The sequence below is a fragment of the Dendrobates tinctorius genome, unplaced genomic scaffold (genome assembly GCF_039654945.1).
Source record: "Dendrobates tinctorius isolate UK_male_01 unplaced genomic scaffold, ASM3965494v1 ptg000017l, whole genome shotgun sequence".
Taxonomy (NCBI): domain Eukaryota; kingdom Metazoa; phylum Chordata; class Amphibia; order Anura; family Dendrobatidae; genus Dendrobates; species Dendrobates tinctorius.
The window spans coordinates 3,645,324-3,669,770 of NW_027361685.1; the positions used below are offsets into that span (position 1 = coordinate 3,645,324).

The 24,447-nt window shown below is 42.3% G+C and overlaps 1 protein-coding gene across 1 annotated transcript in view; it reads left to right on the forward strand.

Annotated features, from left to right (window-relative positions):
- Positions 1–14,747, forward strand: part of LOC141082250 (uncharacterized) — a 28,967-nt gene extending 14,220 nt beyond the window's left edge. Inside the window, exon 2 of the mRNA XM_073566189.1 lies at positions 13,627–14,747. Within this exon, the coding sequence (XP_073422290.1) occupies positions 13,627–14,513 (887 nt within the window). The 3' untranslated portion in view covers positions 14,514–14,747. The remainder of the gene's footprint in view (positions 1–13,626) is intronic.
- The last annotated feature ends 9,700 nt before the right edge of the window (positions 14,748–24,447 follow it).

Sequence of the window (24,447 nt, forward strand, 5' to 3'; positions counted from 1 at the left end):
TATATGCACTGCACAGTACCACTCCTCCTGTATATATACACTGCACAGTACCACTCCTGTATATACACTGCACAGTACCACTCCTGTCCTGTATATATACACTGCACAGTACCACTCCTGTCCTGCATATACACACTGCACAGTACCACTCCTGTCCTGTATATATATGCACTGCACAGTACCACTCCTCCTGTATATATACACTGCACAGTACCACTCCTGTATATACACTGCACAGTACCACTCCTGTCCTGTATATATACACTCCACAGCACCACTCCTCCTGTCCTGTATACATACACTGCACAGCACCACTCCTCCTGTCCTGTATATATACACTGCACAGTACCACTCCTGTCCTGTATATATACACTGCACAGCACTACTCCTGTCCTGTATATATACACTGCACAGCACCACTCCTGTCCTGTATATACACACTGCACAGTACCACTCCTGTCCTGCATATACATACAGCACAGTACCACTCCTCCTGTATATATACACTGCACAGTACCACTCCTCCTGTCCTGTATATATGCACTGCACAGTACCACTCCTCCTGTATATATACACTGCACAGTACCACTCCTGTCTTTACACACTGCACAGTCCCACTCCTGTATATATACACTGCACAGTACCACTCCTGTCCTGTATATATACACTGCACAGTACCACTCCTGTCCTGTATATATACACTGCACAGTACCACTCCTCCTGTATATATACACTGCACAGCACCACTCCTATATATACACTGCACAGTACCCCTCCTCCTGTATACACTGCACAGTACCACTCGTGTCCTGTATATATACACTGCACAGCACCACTCCTCCTGTCCTGCATATATGCACTGCACAGTACCACTCATGCCCTGTATATATATACACTGCACAGTACCACTCCTGTCTATATACACTGCACAGTCCCACTCCTGTATATATACACTGCACAGTCCCACTCCTGTCCTGCATATACACACTGCACAGTACCACTCCTGCATATATACATTGCACAGCACCACTCCTGTATATACACTGCACAGTACCACTCCTGTCCTGTATATATACACTGCACAGTACCACTCCTGTCCTGTATATATACACTGAACAGCACCACTCCTCCTGTCCTGCATATATGCACTGCACAGTACCACTCATGTCCTGTATATATACACTGCACAGTACCACTCCTGTCTATATACACTGCACAGTCCCACTCCTGTCCTGCATATATACACTGCACAGCACCACTCCTGTCCTGTATATATACACTCACTGGCCACTTTATTAGGTACACCATGCTAGTAAGGGGTTGGACCCCCTTTTGCCTTCAGAACTGCCTCAATTCTTCGTGGCAGAGATTCAACAAGGTGCTGGAAGCATTCCTCAGAGATTTTGGACCATATTGACATGATGGCATCACACAGTTGGCGCAGATTTGTCGGCTGCACATCCCTGATGCGAATCTCCCGTTCCACCACATCCCAAAGATGCTCTATTGGATTGAGATCTGGTGACTGAGGAGGCCATTTGAGTACAGTGAACTCATTGTCATGTTCAAGAAACCAATCTGAGATGATTCGAGCTTTATGACATGGCGCATTATCCTGCTGAAAGTAGCCATCAGATGTTGGGTACATTGTGGTCATAAAGGGATGGACATGGTCAGCAACAATACTCAGGTAGGCTGTGGCGTTGCAACGATGCTCAATTGGTACCAAGGGGCCCAAAGAGTGCCCAGAAAAAATTCCCCACACCATGACACCACCACCACCAGCCTGAACCGTTGATACAAGGCAGGATGGATCCATGCTTTCATGTTGTTTACGCCAAATTCTGACCCTACCATCCGAATGTCGCAGCAGAAATCGAGACTCATCAGACCAGGCAACGTTTTTCCAATCTTCTACTGTCCAATTTCGATGAGCTTGTGCAAATTGTAGCCTCAGTTTCCTGTTCTTAGCTGAGAGGAGTGGTACCCAGTGTGGTCTTCTGCTGCTGTAGCCCATCTGCCTCAAAGTTCGACGCACTGTGCGTTCAGAGATGCTCTTCTGCCTACCTTGGTTGTAACGGGTGGCAATTTGAGTCACTGTTGCCTTTCTATCAGCTCGAACCAGTCTGCCCATTCTCCTCTGACCTCTGGCATCAACAAGGCATTTCCGGCCACAGAACTGCCGCTCACTGGATTTTTTTTCTTTTTCGGACCATTCTCTGTAAACCCTAGAGATGGTTGTGCGTGAAAATCCCAGTAGATCAGCAGTTTCTGAAATTCTCAGACCAGCCCTTCTGGCACCAACAATCATGCCACGTTCAAAGGCACTCAAATCACCTTTCTTCCCCATACTGATGCTCGGTTTGAACTGCAGGAGATTGTCTTGACCATGTCTACATGCCTAAATGCACTGAGTTGCCGCCATGTGATTGGCTGATTAGAAATTAAGTCTTAACACACAGTTGGACAGGTGTACCTAATAAAGTGGCCAGTGAGTGTACACTGCACAGTACCACTCCTGTCTATATACACTGCACAGTACCACTCCTGTCCTGTATATATACACTGCACAGTACCACTCCTGTCCTGTATATATACACTGAACAGCACCACTCCTCCTGTCCTGTATATATGCACTGCACAGTACCACTCCTGTCCTGTATATATACACTGCACAGTACCACTCCTGTCCTGCATATGTACACTGCACAGTACCACTCCTCCTTTATCTATACACTGCACAGCGCCACTCCTGTATATATACACTGCACAGTACCACTCCTGTCCTGTATATATGCACTGCACCTCTCCTCCTGTCCCGTATATATGCACCGCACAGTACCACTCCTATATATATACACTGCACAGTACCACTACTCCTGTCCTGTGTATATACGCTGCACAGTACCAATCCTGTATATATACACTGCACAGTACCACTCCTGTATATATACACTCCACAGTACCACTCCAGTCCTGTATATATGCACTGCACAGTACCAATCCTGTATATATACACTGCACGACATCACTCCTCCTTTCCTGTATATATACACTGCACAGTACCAATCCTGTATATATACACTGCACAACATCACTCCTCCTTTCCTGTATATATACACTGCACAGTACCACTCCTATATATACACTGCACAGTACCCCTCCTCCTGCATATATGCACTGCACAGTACCAATCCTGTCCTGTATATATACACTGCACAGTACCACTCCTGTCCTGTATATATACACTGCACAGTACCACTCCTGTCCTGTATATATACACTGCACAGTACCACTCCTGTCCTGCATATATGCACTGCACAGTACCACTCCTGTCCTGTATATATACACTGCACAGTACCACTCCTGTCTATATACACGGCACAGTCCCACTCCTGTATATATACACTGCACAGCACCACTCCTCCTATCCTGTATATATACACTGCACAGTACCACTCGTGTCCTGTATATACACACTGCATAGTACCACTCCTATCCTGCATATACACACTGCACAGTACAACTCCTCCTGTATATATACACTGCACAGTACCACTCCTCCTGTCCTGTATATATGCACTGCACAGTACCACTCCTCCTGTATATATACACTGCACAGTACCACTCCTCCTGTCCTGTATATATACACTGCACAGCACCACTCCTCCTGGCCTGTATATATGCACTGCACAGTACCACTCCTGTCCTGTATATTTACACTGCACAGCACCACTCCTGTCCTGTATATATACACTGCACAGTACCACTCCTGTCCTGCATATACACACTGCACAGTACCACTCCTCCTGTCCTGTATATATATGCACTGCACAGTACCACTCCTCCTGTATATATATACACTGCGCAGTACCACTCCTGTATATACACTGCACAGTACCACTCCTGTCCTGTATATATACACTCCACAGCACCACTCCTCCTGTCCTGTATACATACACTGCACAGTGCCACTCCTGTCCTGTATATATACACTGCACAGCACCACTCCTCCTATCCTGTATATATACACTGCACAGCACCACTCCTGTCCTGTATATACACACTGCACAGTACCACTCCTGTCCTGCATATACACACAGCACAGTACCACTCCTCCTGTATATATACACTGCACAGTACCACTCCTCCTGTCCTGTATATATGCACTGCACAGTACCACTCCTCCTGTATATATACACTGCACAGTACCACTCCTGTCTATACACACTGCACAGTCCCACTCCTGTATATATACACTGCACAGTACCACTCCTGTCCTGTATATATACACACTGCACAGTACCACTCCTCCTGTATATATACACTGCACAGCACCACTCCTATATATACACTGCACAGTACCCCATCCTCCTGTATATATACTGCACAGTACCACTCGTGTCCTGTATATATACACTGCACAGCACCACTCCTCCTGTCCTGCATATATGCACTGCACTGTACCACTCATGCCCTGTATATATATATATACTGCACAGTACCACTCCTGTCTATATACACTGCACAGTCCCACTCCTGTATATATACACTGCACAGTCCCACTCCTGTCCTGCATATGCACACTGCACAGTACCACTCCTGCATATGCACACTGCACAGTACCACTCCTGCATATATACATTGCACAGCACCACTCCTGTATATACACTGCACAGTACCACTCCTGTCCTGTATATATACACTGCACAGTACCACTCCTGTCCTGTATATATACACTGCACAGCACCATTCGTCCTGTCCTGCATATATGCACTGCACAGTACCACTCATGTCCTGTATATATACACTGCACAGTACCACTCCTGTCTATATACACTGCACAGTCCCACTCCTGTATATATACACTGCACAGTACCACTCCTGTCCTGCATATATACACTGCACAGCACCACTCCTCCTGTGATGTATATATACACTGCACAGCACCACTCCTGTCCTGTATATATACACTCCACAGTACCACTCCTCCTGTATATATACACTCCACAGTACCACTCCTGTCCTGTATATATACACTGCACAGCACCACTCCTGTCCTGTATATATGCACTGCACAATACCACTCCTGTCCTGTATATATACACTGCACAGTACCACTCCTGTCCTGCATATGTACACTGCACAGTACCACTCCTCCTTTATCTATACACTGCACAGCGCCACTCCTGTATATATACACTGCACAGTACCACTCCTGTCCTGTATATATGCACTGCACAGTACCTCTCCTCCTGTCCCGTATATATGCACCGCACAGTACCACTCCTATATATATACACTGCACAGTACCACTACTCCTGTCCTGTGTATATACGCTGCACAGTACCAATCCTGTATATATACACTGCACAGTACCACTCCTGTATATATACACTCCACAGTACCACTCCAGTCCTGTATATATGCACTGCACAGTACCAATCCTGTATATATACACTGCACGACATCACTCCTCCTTTCCTGTATATATACACTGCACAGTACCACTCCTATATATACACTGCACAGTACCACTCCTGTATATATACACTCCACAGTACCACTCCAGTCCTGTATATATACACTGCACAGTACCAATCCTGTATATATACACTGCACGACATCACTCCTCCTTTCCTGTATATATACACTGCACAGTACCACTCCTATATATACACTGCACAGTACCCCTCCTCCTGCATATATGCACTGCACAGTACCACTCCTGTCCTGTATATATACACTGCACAGTACCACTCCTGTCCTGCATATATGCACTGCACAGTACCACTCCTGTCCTGCATATATGCACTGCACAGTACCACTCCTGTCCTGCATATATGCACTGCACAGTACCACTCCTGTCCTGTATATATACACACTGCACAGTACCACTCCTGTCTATATACACGGCACAGTCCCACTCCTGTATATATACACTGCACAGCACCACTCCTCCTGTCCTGTATATATACACTGCACAGCACCACTCCTCCTGTCCTGTATATATACACTGCACAGTACCACTCGTGTCCTGTATATACACACTGCATAGTACCACTCCTATCCTGCATATACACACTGCACAGTACAACTCCTCCTGTATATATACACTGCACAGTACCACTCCTCCTGTCCTGTATATATGCACTGCACAGTACCACTCCTCCTGTATATATACACTGCACATTACCACTCCTCCTGTCCTGTATATATACACTGCACAGCACCACTCCTCCTGGCCTGTATATATGCACTGCACAGTACCACTCCTGTCCTGTATATTTACACTGCACAGCACCACTCCTGTCCTGTATATATACACTGCACAGTACCACTCCTGTCCTGCATATACACACTGCACAGTACCACTCCTCCTGCCCTGTATATATATGCACTGCACAGTACCACTCCTCCTGTATATATACACTGCACAGTACCACTCCTCCTGTATATATACACTGCACAGTACAACTCCTCCTGTATATATACACTGCACAGTACCACTCCTGTATATATACACTGCACATTACCGCTCCTCCTGTATATATACACTGCACAGTACCACTCCTGTATATATACATTGCACAGTACCACTACTCCTGTCCTGTATATATACGCTGCACAGTACCACTCCTCCTGTCCTGTATATATACGCTGCACAGTACCACTCCAGTCCTGTATATATTCACTGCACAGTACCACTCCTCCTGTATATACACACTGCACAGTACCACTCCTCCTGTATATATATACACTGCACAGTACCACTCCTCCTGTATATATACACTGCACAGTACCGCTCCTCCTGTCCTGTATATATACACTGCACAGTACCGCTCCTCCTGTATATATACACTGCACAGTACCACTCCTCCTGTATATATATACTCTGCACAGTACCACTCCTGTATATATACATTGCACAGTACCACTACTCCTGTCCTGTATATATACGCTGCACAGTACCACTCCTCCTGTCCTGTATATATACACTGCACAGTACCACTCCAGTCCTGTATATATTCACTGCACAGTACCACTCCTCCTGTATATACACACTGCACAGTACCACTCCTCCTGTATATATATATACTCTGCACAGTACCACTCCTGTATATATACATTGCACAGTACCACTACTCCTGTCCTGTATATATACGCTGCACAGTACCACTCCTCCTGTCCTGTATATATACACTGCACAGTACCACTCCAGTCCTGTTTATATACTCTGCACAGTACCACTCCTCCTGTGTATATACACTGCACAGTACCACTCCTGTATATATACACTGCACAGTACCACTCCTCCTGTATATATACACTGCACAGTACCACTCCTGTATATATACACTGCACAGTACCACTCCTCCTGTATATATATACTGCGCAGTACCACTCCTTCTGTCCTGTATATATACACTGCACAGTACCACTCCTCCTGTATATACACACTGCACAGTACCACTCCTCCTGTGTATATATATATATACACTTCACAGTACCACTCCTCCTGTCCTGTATATATACACTGCACAGTACCACTCCAGTCCTGTATATATTCACTGCACAGTACCACTCCTCCTGTATATACACACTGCACAGTACCACTCCTCCTGTATATATACACACTGCACAGTACAACTCCTCCTGTCCTGTATATATACACTGCACAGTACCACTCCTGTATATGTATATACCGCACAGTACCACTCCTCCTTTATATATACTCTGCACAGTACCACTCCTCCTGTGTATATACACTGCACAGTACCACTCCTGTATATGTATATACTGCACAGTACCACTCCTCCTGTATATATACACACTGCAGAGTACCACTCCTGTATATGTATGTACTGCACAGTACCACTCCTCCTGTATATACTGCACAGTACCACTCATCCTGTATATATACACTGCACAGTACCACTCCTGTATATGTATATACTGCACAGTACCACTCCTGTATATATACACTGCACAGTACCACTCCTATATATGTATATACTGCACAGTACCACTCATCCTGTATATATATATATATACACTGCACAGTACCACTCCTGTATATGTATATACTGCACAGTACCACTCCTCCTGTATATATACACTGCACAGTACCACTCCTGTATATGTATATACTGCACAGTACCACTCCTCCTGTATATATACACTGCACAGTACCACTCCTGTATATGTATATACTGCACAGTACCACTCCTCCTGTATATATATACACTGCACAGTACCACTCCTGTATATGTATATACTGCACAGTACCTCTCCTCCTGTATGACTGTGTTGACATAGGGCTAAACAACCCTTTGGCGCATTTCCTCAGCCCCACTTAACCATACAAATCAAAACTCAGAGACCAAGTGATGGGTGAAGGTCGGTCACAGCTTTATTAAATGTTTTCTTACCAACCATTTGAAAAGGCACTTAGCTTTCTTAAAAACGCGCTCGCTGCCTAATGCCCTACTCCATATTCGCAGGCAAGTCAGCCAGCAAGCCGTAACTTATGTGCCATTACTTCTCCACCGCCACGGAGGATCCTGTTTCTCAAACAGGACTCCGACCCCCACCCATCAGTAGCAATGCCTGCTCTATGCCATCTTGGAGACCGGATAAGATATCGAGCCCGATATTGTTCAAGTGCACCCCGTCAGGTCTCAATAAAGCAGCATTATCCCCTTCCAGTTGTCTGTGTCTAACAACCAAACCTCTCACGCACCATCTTAGAAATACAGGCGTGTATGGTCCTCCTAGTGCGCTCAACGGCAATACCATCCCTAGCTCCTTGCCACACCGCCCTCGGGACAATCTCAGACCAGACTAGCACCAATTCCTGAAAAAAAAACCATGGAAACGTTCCATATCAGCCCGCATCATTGTGAGAAGCTCTGCCACCTGTACGATCATAGATCATTCCCCCCGCGTGCAGAATCCAAAATTATAGGACCCCTGGCTCCTCTTGCAATCGATACCACTTCCGGTAGAACTTGCGGCCATTGCAAGCCCCTGATGCCTCTCCACATGAAGGCCACGTCACGGAAACCTAGATGCCTCCCCCCAGGGCGGCACTCAGCTCGCTGTGCTGCTCAAAATATGTAGGAGTGTCCTAGTAACCAGACAGTCGGTCTAACGGCATCATAGGCTTGCCACGTAGACGAAGTCACCGACGAACGAACTAGCGACATCAAATGCTCGCGACCATCTCCTACAGATGCACCCGGGTCCGCTGATGGAGGAGGGACTCCATCCCCAGCATATTTATCGGGCAACGGGAGGCGGGTAACTGTCGGCGCAAGGGTGGACATGGACATACGCCCTACCGCGTCCGTAAGTGCCTGGACGGCAGCATCTGTGGCCTGCGCAGCTGCGAGAGACCTCTCAAGGGTAGCAAGACGAGCCTCGAGCTGACGCACAAGCTGTAACAGCTGCTTCTGATCTGCCATCTCTAGCCAGACCCTGGCGCTAGTATTGTTACGGCGGCGGTACACGCTTAAAAAAATATAAATAAACGTGTTCGCCGCCCGGGGTCCACCGTGCGCCAGGTGATATAACCGCTGCTAGAGAGGCAGAGCACTATGGCGGTAATGTGCACGGGGTTAACTGCACTCTAAGTGCACAGAAGAGAGCTCTGTTATGCTCACAGAGCTGCAGGGAAAAGAATAAAGTGACACGCTACGTCTGTTCGGGGACACAGAATAACAGCGAAACTGTCACGGTAAAAATAGTCACAGAAGTAGCCTTAGGCAGCAGGACTACCTCTAGACCTACCGTGAAATCAGACAGGAGGCGTCGCAACTGCACAGTACCACTCCTGTCCTGTATATATACACTGCACAGTACCACTCCTGTCCTGCATATATGCACTGCACAGCACCACTCCTGTTCTGCATATATGCACTGCACAGTACCACTCCTGACGTAGTATGCAACCATCCGCCCCAAGTCAGTCCCCAATAAAACATCAGTGGGCAGGTTTTCAGACACTCCCACCTCCCTCAACCCGCTCCCAGCACCCCAATCGAGATAAACTCGTGCCACTGACAAAGGACAACGGGTGCCTCCAATCCCGGTGACAGTCAGGGTTTTCCCCTCAACAAACTCTTCAGGGGCCGCCAGTCCAGGACGGATGAGGGTTCGTTCAGCCCCGGTGTCCTTGAGGCCTGTAGCAAGACGGGCCCCCACCTGAACAAGTTGAACGTTGTCGTCAGCCCTCCCAACCACACCTCCCACCAAAAGAACAGAGGCGTTGGGCCCGGGGGCCTTGGCTGGGGGGTTCTTCGGCCTGTTCGGACAGGCGTAAAAGAAGTGACCAGGCCGCTGGCAGTGGTGACACAGGCGACTGTCAGTAGCCGGCCTGTTGTTGGCAACAGGGACAGGGCCTCCGGAGGGACGGCTAGCTGGGGCATTGGGGTTGGTTGCTGGCTTACCCCCTTTCCAGCTGGTGGCGACTGGCCTCCGCGTCTCGGGCTTCCGGTTGGCCTCGTGGTTGTCGGCGATCTGCGCCGCTTTGTCCGCGTTCGTTGGTTCGCGGTCCAGGATGAACTGTCGGACCTCAGCTGGGCAGAGATGCAGGAACTGGTCTTTGATCATCAGGTCCCGTAGCTGCTCAAAGGTTTCAACGGACAGTCCATGGATCCACTGGTCAAAGTGGGTCCTGAGTCCTTGCACCACATCACTGTAGCTATCATGTGGGCCACGTTGGAGGTGTCGGAACTTCTTTCGGTATACCTCAGGTGTCAGCCGATATTTGGCGATCAGCGCCTCTTTTATGGCGCGATAGTCATCATCATGCGCTTGCGGAAGAGAAGCAAACGCCTCCAGAGCTTTGCCTTTTAGCCCTGGGGTCAAGTACCTGGCCCATTGGTCTTCGGGCAGTCGGTACTGTCTGCAGGCTTTCTCAAAGGCTCGCAGAAACGTGTCCAAGTCCCCGTCCTTTTCCATCACGGGAAAATGCTCTGTCCGGGGTTTAGGAGTCTGGACGCTGCTGGGCTCACTGGTTCGGGCTGTGGGGGCATTCCACCCCCGCTGGAGCATCTCCAGCTCATGGGCCCTCTGAGCTTCTGCATGGCGCTCAGCTCTCTCAGCCTGGGATTGACGCTCACGTTCGGCTCTCTCAGCCTGGGCTTGACGCTCGGCCTGGGCCTCCTGCCGATATTGCCGGATCAGTGTCAGACGACCCTCACTGTCTTCGGCAGGGAGTTCGTCCAAGGCCATTTGCAGATAGGGGTCCACCCCGTTATGGTTGAATGTGGGGCCAGCGCTCATGAGTGGAGCCTCTGCTGCAGCCCCATTGTTACTTGAGCCCGCTTCTGCGTTCGCTGGGCTCTGGTCGTTTTCCCGTTGCACCAGAGCCGCGATCATTTGGGCTTTGTTTTTTGTTCGTGGTGTCGATCCGCCACACCCCGCAGAGGGCAATAAGAGATGCCTTGTTATGCTGCTTATACCACTCTGCTCCCATCGTAGCCATGGTTGCCAAATAAAAGACAGAAAAGAAAAACGGAGAAAAAGGGAGGGAATACTTGCAAGTACACACTAATGTCTCAGGACTAGTAACCACTGAGTCTGTTCTCCAAAACCTATGATGCAGGATTCCCGCAGGAACCGTGCAGGTCTTTAGTGAGAGGAGTGATTGCTCAAACCAAATCACTAATGCTCTAGGATTATCCCACCGCTCTGCCACCAATATGTGACGAACAGCCCACCGCCGTTCATCCACTTACGGGCGACACTAACGGGGGTCCCGCTGCCACCAAAACGCGACGGACAGCGGACCCTGTGTCACCACTGTCACAATCCCACCACTGACACCGGTGTATCAGCGGACGGAGGGGCGTGACACAATGCCGGCACACGGCTATCACAGGCGCAGTGGGGCTTATCTTAGTTATCCCAACACTGGCACCATGTGACCAAAAATATCCAGCAAGCTAATCTCGCTCTACAATTTGCCGCAGGGGGAGTTTAATTTGGATGCCCCACCACTGCTATCAATCTTCCAAGTACTGCGGGGATTTATGTATATCCCACTTTCTCAGTTCCACTTTTGAACTTGCAGCTCTCCGGCGCCCCCCTTACCCTCAGGTCAGTCAGGGAACTGCACCTAGGATAATTGGTCGCCGGACGGGCTGCCTGTTGTGAACCGGCAATTAGGCTTCTGCAGTAAGGGAATTATGAATGCTGGTGCCGCAGACCCTTATTCAGCTCTATAAGACCCTTCTAGACTGCCAGCAAGCCGCAATAGCCGTGCACAACGCGCTGCCACCAGTCACGGTTACTTAATTCACAGTGTTAAATTAAGAGGGTCCGTGGCAAACCCCTTGAATTAGTAGCCATTATCTATCAAAGGCGTATAGTTCGAGTCTTAGAGCATAGAGACAGATCTAAATAATTATTTCATTTATTTTCCGAAAGAGGACAGTGATTACAGATAAAAGTTGCTATAAAATTGAGACATAAAATATGTACAGTACAGGTATAAAATAAAAGTGGAGAAAACAAAGAGATTATACTCACGGTTCCATATTGTTGTTAGGCAGACCATGCGGCTAAGGTGGGTGGAGGCGGAGCTGCACTTCTCCGCTCATCTGGGTCTTTCTAGCACGACGACTTGAGCTGTTCTGCTCTGGTTTTGTCCAGGAAATGCTTTAAAGACTTGCTATGTGACATCACGGAGAGATGCATGCTGGGTTAATCCCACCTCTCTCTTTTGGATGTAGAATTACACTAGAAAACTTATACTAATCATAACTCCGTGGGGGCAGCCCGCACAGACACATATAGGGCATCATTGGTTGTGATTTGTTGAGTACAATAATTCAAGACCAAATATGCAGTAGTTCTGATACACCGTTTAGCTGGAACACATATCTCAGGTTCTGAAAGGATTACGCTTCGCCAGAACCACGGTAGCGACGCTGTGACCGTCCGGATTACAAAAATGTGATTTTCATATCTCTAGGGTATTTGGTTCTTATGGTATAGTCTCTCATAGTTTTATTCGTTTCAAACAAAGAAGTTTTTCCCGCTCTGAAGAGGAGAGAAGGAAACAAATGGTTGTAACAGCAGGGGGGTCTCCTATTACTAGTGCGAACACAGGCTGTAGAGGAGGGGGGGTGGCACTGCTCTGTGTGTGTGTGAAGGGAGGAGGAATGAAGCTGCAGAGCTAGCAGCCTGGATTGTCATATCTGCCGGATCTTTCTGGAAAGTTACAACAGAAAACATCATATTTTGTGGACAAAACCCCATACCTCACAGACATTGTACATCACATGCCTTATCTGTTTTTCCATTGACAGATGATGGACCTGAGTGGGGACTTGTTTTTTGTGAGATGAAAATTGGTATTATTTTCGCCTACATATCATTGATTGATTTCTTTTTATTTGATATTTGGGAGGCAGAATGAACAAACAGTTGAACACCACACACTACTGGCTCATCCAACAAGGTTTTCTATTAGACTGTGAACTGTCATTGTCTTGGTAAATAATTAAAGTTTTTTACATAGCTTGCCATTTTTATGTACAGTTTAAGTAGAAATGATCAAAAATATAAAACTCAAGGATATTTTATTTAAAAAAAATGTTTTTTTTTTTATCTTAGATGACTGTACCAGGAGATCAGAGGGACAGCTGACATCTTCAATTTTTAAATTTGATGATCTTAAGATCCTACAAGATACAACTGAAGTGATTTCTATTACTCCAGATATATCATCATCCATTCACAGCAAAGATCTGTCATCTGATCCTATGAAACAGGTCCCATCTTCTGATTCATTACTGACTACTAAGAAAAATCAAAGTCACAAAAGAGGCATTACAAAACAAACTGCTCCTAAAGCAAAGAAGTCATTCTCATGTTCAGAATGTGGGAAATGTTTTAACAAGAAATCACTTTGTGCTACACACCATAGAACGCACACAGGGCAGAAGCCTTTTTCATGTTCAGAATGTGGAAAATGTTTTAACCAGAAAGGGAATCTTGTTAAGCACCAAAGAACTCACACAGGGGAGAAGCCTTTTTCCTGTCCAGAATGTGGAAAATGTTTTAACCAGAAAGGGAATCTTGTTCAACACCAAAAAACTCACGCAGGGGAAAAGCCTTTTTCCTGTCCAGAATGTGTAAAATGTTTTAACCAAAAAGGGAGTCTTGTTGCACACCAAATAACTCACGCAGGAGAGAAACCTTTTTCATGTTCACAATGTGGGAAATGTTTTGCACATAAATCACTGCTTGTTTCTCACCATAGAACTCACACAGGGGAGAAGCTTTTTCATGTTCAGAATGTGGAAAATGTTTTCAAGGGAAAACACGTCTTGATCGCCATCAAAGAACCCACACAGGGGAGAAGCCTTTTTCCTGTTCAGAATGTGGGAAATGTTTTAACGAGAAATCAAATTTTGTTACTCACTATAGAACCCACACAGGGGAGAAGCCTTTTTCTTGTACAGAATGTGGGAAATGTTTTAACAAGAAATCAGATTTAGTTAATCACCAGAGAATTCACACAGGGGAGAAGCCTTTTTCCTGTTCAGAATGTGGGAAATGTTTTAACCGGAAATTAAATTTGGTTATTCACCATAGAACCCACACAGGGGAGAAACCTTTTTCCTGTTCAGAATGTGGGAAATATTTTGCGCACAAATCATATTTTGTTAAGCATCACAGCAGTCACACAGGGGAGAAACCTTTTTCATTTTCTTAATGTAGGAAATATTTTACTTGGAAATCAACTGTTAATAAACATCAGAGATGTCACATAGGGGAGAAGCCTTTTTTTTGTTCATAATGTTGGAATAGTTTTAACCAAAATTGAATCTTCTTAAATAGGTTGTCTCTTGTCATTCCTCATGTTTGCTGACAAAAGGATAAAACTAAACTTTATTAATTTCAAATGTAAAATTATACAAATAATTCACCCCTTGAAGGTTAGTCAGAAGGTGATTGAGGCTATGTGCACATGGTGCGAATTCTGCTGCAGATCCACAGCGCATTTGGCCCTGCGGATTCGCAGCAGAACTGCATGTGATGTACAGTAGCATTAAAGGCTATGTAAAACAAAATCCGCAGTGCACATGCTGCGTTTTTTTCCGTGCAGATTTGGTGTGGAATGAAAAATGCAGCATGTCACTTCTTTTGTGCCGGTTTGCTGCAGTTTTCCACCTGCTCCATTCTAGAAATCTGCAGGTGGAAAACCGCAGGGGAAAACCGCACAAAATATGCAGTAAAATCGCACAAAAAATGCACTAAATCTGCAGGAAAAATGCAGGTCATTTGACCTGCGGATTTAGTAAATTTTGCGTGGAAAATTCCAAAGCAGAATACGCACCGTGTGCACATAGCTTAATAGACAAAACATATATCCCACATTTCCAAGCCTCTCATTTCTACGGGTTTCATCGTCCTCACCAAAGGCGACTCATCAGGAGACTATTTAATATTGACCTATATTCAAGAGAGACTAGACAAAAAACTAAAATCATGTATCATGTTATCCGAAACAGTCAGAAAACTAGCCCCATATTGGCAGATCCCAGACCTCAGACTATATACTGTGTAAGTTTATAAGCCACTCCAGTGTCAGGAATAGATAGTATGTGAAAATACAGTATCATTCTTGTGTTTTCTCCTATAGGGACTGCCCTAGTTTGGTAATGTAACTGCTGATAATTAGTAGTGCAGACAAATTGTCCTAAACTAAACTCAGTCTTCAGACGGCCCAATATGTACCACTCAGGGAAAACGTACCTGCTCCAAAGATCATTAGCAGCCTCTAACTAATGGCCATGCTGCGGTCTGTCAGGGAATGAGTGCAGTATCGGTATAAAGACTAGGGATATGTGCAGTCATAATGTCTGGGAGATCTGTGCCATTATTTAGTATGAATATGGAAATTATCTCTGAAAGGTAAGTGTTCCCTGAGCGGTATATACGGTATTATCACATACTATCTATTCCTGACACTGGAGGGGCTTATAAACTTACACAGTATATAGTTTGAGGTCTGGGATCTGACAATATGTGGCTAGCTTTCTGACTGTTTCAGATAACATGATTTTAGGGTTTTCTTCATCTAGTCCCGCTTGAATATAGATCAATAATAAATAATCTCCTGATGAGTCGCCTTTGGTGAGGACGATGAAACCCGTAGAAATGTGAGGCTTGGAGAGTGAGTGTGTATACGTCACCTCACCCTATATGCTGAGATGTGGGGTACATGTTTTTTCTAATAGTCACCTTCTGACTAACCTTCAGGGAGTGAATTATAGTTTTACATTTGGAATTAATAAAGTTTAGTTTTATCATTTTGTCAGTGAATCTTCTAATCAAGGGATAATTACGTGTGTGTATATATATATATATAATGTATATACACTACCGTTCAAAAGTTTGGGGTCACCCAGACAACTGTGTTTTCTATGAAAACTCATACTTTTATTAATCAAATGAGTTGCCAAATTAATTTAAAATCTCGTCCAGACATTGACAAGGTTGGAAAAAAAGATTTTTATTTGAAATAATAATTTTCTCCTTCAAATTTTTCTTTCGTCAAAGAATGCTCCCTTTGCAGCAAGTCCAGCATTGCAGACCATTGGCATGCGTACCATACGGTCAAGCTGCTCCCACAACAGCTCAATGGGGTTGAGATCTGGTGACTGCGCTGGCCACTCCATTACAGATAGGATACCAGCTATCTGCTTCTTCCCTAAATAGTTCTTGCATAATTTGGAGGTGTGCTTTGGATCATTGACCCGTTGTAGGATGAAATTGGCTCCAATCAAGCACTGTCCACAGGGTATGGCGATGCAAAATGGAGTGATAGCCTTCCTTATTCAAAATCCCTTTTACCTTGTGCAAATCTCCCACTTTAGCAGCACCAAAGCAACCCCAGACATCACATTACCTCCACCATGCTTGACAGATGGCGTCAGGCACTCTTCCAGCATCTTTTCAGTTGTTCTGCGTCTCACAAATGTTCTTCTGTGTGATCCAAACACCTCACACTTGGATTCGTCTGTTCATAACACTTTTTTCCAATCTTCCTCTGTCCAATGTCTGTGTTCTTTTGCCCATATTAATCTTTTCCTTTTATTAGCCAGTCTCAGATATGGCTTTTTCTTTACCACTCTGCCCTGAAGGCCAGCATCCCGGAGTCGCCTCTTCACTGTAGACGTTGATACTGGCGTTTTGCGTGTACTATTTAATGAAGCTGCCAGTTGAGGACCTGTGAGGTGACAATTTCTCAAACTACAGACTCTAATGTACTTGTCTTGTTGCTCAGTTGTGCAGCGGGGCCTCCCACTTCTCTTTCTACTCTGGTTAGAGCCTGTTTGTGCTCTCCTCTGAAGGGAGTAGTACACACCGTTGTAGGAAATCTTCAATTTCTTGTCAATTTCTCGCATGGAATAGTCTTCGTTTCTAAGAACAAGAATAGACTGTAGAGTTTCACATGAAAGTTCTTTTTTTCTGGCCATTTTGAGAGTTTAATGGAACCAACAAATGTAATGCTTCAGATTCTCAACTAGCTCAAAGGAAGGTCAGTTTTATAGCTTCTCTAATCAGCCAAACTGTTTTCAGCTGTGCTAACATACTTGCACAAGGGTTTTCAAGGGTATTCTAACCATCCATTAGCCTTCTTACACAGTTAGCAAACAAAGTGCCATAAGAACACTGGAGTGATGGTTGTTGGAAATGGGCCTCTATACACCTATGACGATATTGCATTACAAACCAGACGTTTGCAGCTAGAAAAGTCATTTACCACATTAACAATGTATAGAATGTATTTCTGAATCATTTAATGTTAGCGTCATTGTAAAAAACTGCTTTTCTTTCAAAAATATGGAAATTTCTCAGTGACCCTAAACTTTTGAATGGTAGTGCATGTGTGTGTGTGTGTGTGTGTGTGTGTGTGTGTGTATATATATACATACACTCACTGGCCACTTTATTAGGTACACCATGCTAGTAACGGGTTGGACCCCCTTTTGCCTTCAGAACTGCCTCAATTCTTCGTGGCAGAGATTCAACAAGGTGCTGGAAGCATTCCTCAGAGATTTTGGACCATATTGACATGATGGCATCACACAGTTGGCGCAGATTTGTCGGCTGCACATCCCTGATGCGAATCTCCCATTCCACCACATCCCAAAGATGCTCTATTGGATTGAGATCTGGTGACTGAGGAGGCCATTTGAGTACAGTGAACTCATTGTCATGTTCAAGAAACCAATCTGAGATGATTCGAGCTTTATGACATTGCGCATTATCCTGCTGAAAGTAGCCATCAGATGTTGGGTACATTGTGGTCATAAAGGGATGGACATGGTCAGCAACAATACTCAGGTAGGCTGTGGCGTTGCAACGATGCTCAATTGGTACCAAGGGGCCCAAAGAGTGCCAAGAAAAAATTCCCCACACCATGACACCACCACCACCAGCCTGAACCGTTGATACAAGGCAGGATGGATCCATGCTTTCATGTTGTTTACGCCAAATTCTGACCCTACCATCCGAATGTCGCAGCAGAAATCAAGACTCATCAGACCAGGCAACGTTTTTCCAATCTTCTACTGTCCAATTTCGATGAGCTTGTGCAAATTGTAGCCTCAGTTTCCTGTTCTTAGCTGAGAGGAGTGGTACCCGGTGTGGTCTTCTGCTGCTGTAGCCCATCTGCCTCAAAGTTCGACGCACTGTGCGTTCAGAGATGCTCTTCTGCCTACCTTGGTTGTAACGGGTGGCAATTTGAGTCACTGTTGCCTTTCTATCAGCTCGAACCAGTCTGCCCATTCTCCTCTGACCTCTGGCATCAACAAGGCATTTCCGGCCACAGAACTGCCGCTCACTGGATTTTTTTTTTTTTTCGGACCATTCTCTGTAAACCCTAGAGATGGTTGTGCGTGAAAATCCCAGTAAATCAGCAGTTTCTGAAATACTCAGACCAGCCCTTCTGGCACCAACAATCATGCCACGTTCAAAGGCACTCAAATCACCTTTCTTCCCCATACTGATGCTCGGTTTGAACTGCAGGAGATTGTCTTGACCATGTCTACATGCCTAAATGCACTGAGTTGCTGCCATGTGATTGGCAGATTAGAAATTAAGTCTTAACACACAGTTGGACAGGTGTACCTAATAAAGTGGCCGGTGAGTGTGTATATATATATATATATATATATATATATATATATATATATATACCATCAAGTAAATGTCCAGAAGAGACAATAAAGATATATGGCCCTTCAGCATAAATATTTAACTCCAATCCTTCCTTATGATAACGTAACGACAAAAGAAGAGATCCATAAAAATAACATTTTTGTTTCAAATATTAAAAACAACAATTTATGTAAAATTAAGCAGAATGCCTCAAAAATCAGGACGGAACAACTCGTGCAAAAATCAGTGGAAAATACAAAGGTAATGAATGCCCATATATCCAAAGTTTAATGCCAAAAATATGCAAATAATTGTTTATCATAAAATGCACAGTGCCAGATATATGAAAACATATATTATTCTTCGACTAAAACGAAATTAAGGCATTATTTTCCATTGATTGTGCCACATCATATAAGGTCAAAAGACCAAACAGCCACTTAGCATAGACAGTATTCAATACAATGAACAGCTGAATAGATGACTGCTAAGTAATCCCAAAAGTCAATAGCAAGAGGTGTGAATAGTAAAGGGAAAGCAGTGCATCTAATTCACTGATTATACCATGCCATGTAAGGTAATAGACCAAAATGTCACTAATTCTAAACAGTATGTATACTATAATCAGCTGACTGAACGCTAAATAATCCCAAATGTCAATAATAAAAGTTATAAGTAGTAAAGGGAGAGCGATTCACCTGATGCAGAGTTGTGACACTCTTCCTGACACCCCGACACGTGTTTCACCGCTCAGCTTCTTCCTATATATAAATTTTCTCTGAACTCATTCCTCATGTTTGGCCTCATTAAAATAACAACACTCCTACTCCGCTGGCGTGCCGGCTCCACTTCAGCGGTGTTGAGCCTCACTGTCCCGAGGCTTATGTGAGGTTCTCACATCACACGAGCCCTGCACCCAATCACCGGCAGCTTCACTGTTCCTTCGGACATATTGAACATCAACAGGAGGCCAGGGCTGCAGCTGCTCTCTGACGCCTCATGATGCTTGATTTGTCTGAAGGTGGGGACAGTGACGTCAGCGCTGATTGGGCACAGGGCTCACATCACGTAACAACCTCAAAAGAGCCCAAGAACGCAAGTGCCGACACCACTGAAACGGAGCCAGCATGGGAGGTTTGTGTAAGTGGTTTTATATTAACAGGACCGAACATGAGGAATGAGAAGGGGTTGTCCAACTAGTTGTCAACCTCTTTATCAAAAATCCCACACAGGGAAAAGTCATTATTATACCGAGAGTGCGAGAAATGAATTACAGGAAAATCGTATTTTGTTGACCTTCAAAAATAACTCAGACGGGGAAAACCTATATATATTATTCACAAATTGTACAAAAACATGATGCACGCGGCGTGCGTTCAAGAATGGAATATTATATGGGAGTTTTATAGGATAAATTCAAGGTGAGAATATTATATGGGAGTTTTATAGGATAAATTCAAGGTGAGAATATTATATGGGAGTTTTATAGGATAAATTCAAGGTGAGAATATTATATGGGAGTTTTATAGGATAAATTCAAGGTGAGAATATTATATGGGAGTTTTATAGAATAAATTCAAGGTGAGAATATTATATGGGAGTTTTATAGGATAAATTCAAGGTGAGAATATTATATGGGAGTTTTATAGGATAAATTCAAGGTGAGAATATTATATGGGAGTTTTATAGAATAAATTCAAGATGAGAATATTATATGGGAGTTTTATAGGATAAATTCAAGGTGAGAATATTATATGGGAGTTTTATAGAATAAATTCAAGGTGAGAATATTATATGGGAGTTTTATAGGATAAATTCAAGGTGAGAATATTATATGGGAGTTTTATAGGATAAATTCAAGGTGAGAATATTATATGGGAGTTTTATAGAATAAATTCAAGATGAGAATATTATATGGGAGTTTTATAGGATAAATTCAAGGTGAGAATATTATATGGGAGTTTTATAGGATAAATTCAAGGTGAGAATATTATATGGGAGTTTTATAGGATAAATTCAAGGTGAGAATATTATATGGGAGTTTTATAGGATAAATTCAAGGTGAGAATATTATATGGGAGTTTTATAGGATAAATTCAAGGTGAGAATATTATATGGGAGTTTTATAGGATAAATTCAAGGTGAGAATATTATATGGGAGTTTTATAGGATAAATTCAAGGTGAGAATATTATATGGGAGTTTTATAGGATAAATTCAAGGTGAGAATATTATATGGGAGTTTTATAGGATAAATTCAAGGTGAGAATATTATATGGGAGTTTTATAGAATAAATTCAAGATGAGAATATTATATGGGAGTTTTATAGGATAAATTCAAGGTGAGAATATTATATGGGAGTTTTATAGGATAAATTCAAGGTGAGAATATTATATGGGAGTTTTATAGGATAAATTCAAGGTGAGAATATTATATGGGAGTTTTATAGGATAAATTCAAGGTGAGAATATTATATGGGAGTTTTATAGGATAAATTCAAGGTGAGAATATTATATGGGAGTTTTATAGGATAAATTCAAGGTGAGAATATTATATGGGAGTTTTATAGAATAAATTCAAGGTGAGAATATTATATGGGAGTTTTATAGGATAAATTCAAGGTGAGAATATTATATGGGAGTTTTATAGGATAAATTCAAGGTGAGAATATTATATGGGAGTTTTATAGGATAAATTCAAGGTGAGAATATTATATGGGAGTTTTATAGGATAAATTCAAGGTGAGAATATTATATGGGAGTTTTATAGGATAAATTCAAGGTGAGAATATTATATGGGAGTTTTATAGAATAAATTCAAGATGAGAATATTATATGGGAGTTTTATAGGATAAATTCAAGGTGAGAATATTATATGGGAGTTTTATAGAATAAATTCAAGGTGAGAATATTATATGGGAGTTTTATAGGATAAATTCAAGGTGAGAATATTATATGGGAGTTTTATAGGATAAATTCAAGGTGAGAATATTATATGGGAGTTTTATAGGATAAATTCAAGGTGAGAATATTATATGGGAGTTTTATAGGATAAATTCAAGGTGAGAATATTATATGGGAGTTTTATAGGATAAATTCAAGGATGGAATATTATATGGGAGTTTTATAGAATAAATTCAAGGTGAGAATATTATATGGGAGTTTTATAGGATAAATTCAAGGTGAGAATATTATATGGGAGTTTTATAGGATAAATTCAAGGTGAGAATATTATATGGGAGTTTTATAGGATAAATTCAAGGTGAGAATATTATATGGGAGTTTTATAGGATAAATTCAAGGTGAGAATATTATATGGGAGTTTTATAGGATAAATTCAAGGTGAGAATATTATATGGGAGATTTATAGGATAAATTCAAGGTGAGAATATTATATGGGAGTTTTATAGAATAAATTCAAGATGAGAATATTATATGGGAGTTTTATAGGATAAATTCAAGGTGAGAATATTATATGGGAGTTTTATAGGATAAATTCAAGGTGAGAATACTATATGGGAGTTTTATAGGATAAATTCAAGGTGAGAATATTATATGGGAGTTTTATAGGATAAATTCAAGGTGAGAATATTATATGGGAGTTTTATAGGATAAATTCAAGGTGAGAATATTATATGGGAGTTTTATAGGATAAATTCAAGGATGGAATATTATATGGGAGTTTTATAGAATAAATTCAAGGTGAGAATATTATATGGGAGTTTTATAGGATAAATTCAAGGTGAGAATATTATATGGGAGTTTTATAGGATAAATTCAAGGTGAGAATATTATATGGGAGTTTTATAGGATAAATTCAAGGTGAGAATATTATATGGGAGTTTTATAGGATAAATTCAAGGTGAGAATATTATATGGGAGTTTTATAGGATAAATTCAAGGTGAGAATATTATATGGGAGTTTTATAGGATAAATTCAAGGTGAGAATATTATATGGGAGTTTTATAGGATAAATTCAAGGTGAGAATATTATATGGGAGTTTTATAGAATAAATTCAAGATGAGAATATTATATGGGAGTTTTATAGGATAAATTCAAGGTGAGAATATTATATGGGAGTTTTATAGAATAAATTCAAGGTGAGAATATTATATGGGAGTTTTATAGGATAAATTCAAGGTGAGAATATTATATGGGAGTTTTATAGGATAAATTCAAGGTGAGAATATTATATGGGAGTTTTATAGGATAAATTCAAGGTGAGAATATTATATGGGAGTTTTATAGGATAAATTCAAGGTGAGAATATTATATGGGAGTTTTATAGGATAAATTCAAGGATGGAATATTATATGGGAGTTTTATAGAATAAATTCAAGGTGAGAATATTATATGGGAGTTTTATAGGATAAATTCAAGGTGAGAATATTATATGGGAGTTTTATAGGATAAATTCAAGGTGAGAATATTATATGGGAGTTTTATAGGATAAATTCAAGGTGAGAATATTATATGGGAGTTTTATAGGATAAATTCAAGGTGAGAATATTATATGGGAGTTTTATAGGATAAATTCAAGGTGAGAATATTATATGGGAGTTTTATAGGATAAATTCAAGGTGAGAATATTATATGGGAGTTTTATAGAATAAATTCAAGGTGAGAATATTATATGGGAGTTTTATAGGATAAATTCAAGGTGAGAATATTATATGGGAGTTTTATAGGATAAATTCAAGGTGAGAATATTATATGGGAGATTTATAGAATAAATTCAAGATGAGAATATTATATGGGAGTTTTATAGGATAAATTCAAGGTGAGAATATTATATGGGAGTTTTATAGAATAAATTCAAGGTGAGAATATTATATGGGAGTTTTATAGGATAAATTCAAGGTGAGAATATTATATGGGAGTTTTATAGGATAAATTCAAGGTGAGAATATTATATGGGAGTTTTATAGAATAAATTCAAGATGAGAATATTATATGGGAGTTTTATAGGATAAATTCAAGGTGAGAATATTATATGGGAGTTTTATAGGATAAATTCAAGGTGAGAATATTATATGGGAGTTTTATAGGATAAATTCAAGGTGAGAATATTATATGGGAGTTTTATAGGATAAATTCAAGGTGAGAATATTATATGGGAGTTTTATAGGATAAATTCAAGGTGAGAATATTATATGGGAGTTTTATAGGATAAATTCAAGGTGAGAATATTATATGGGAGTTTTATAGGATAAATTCAAGGATGGAATATTATATGGGAGTTTTATAGAATAAATTCA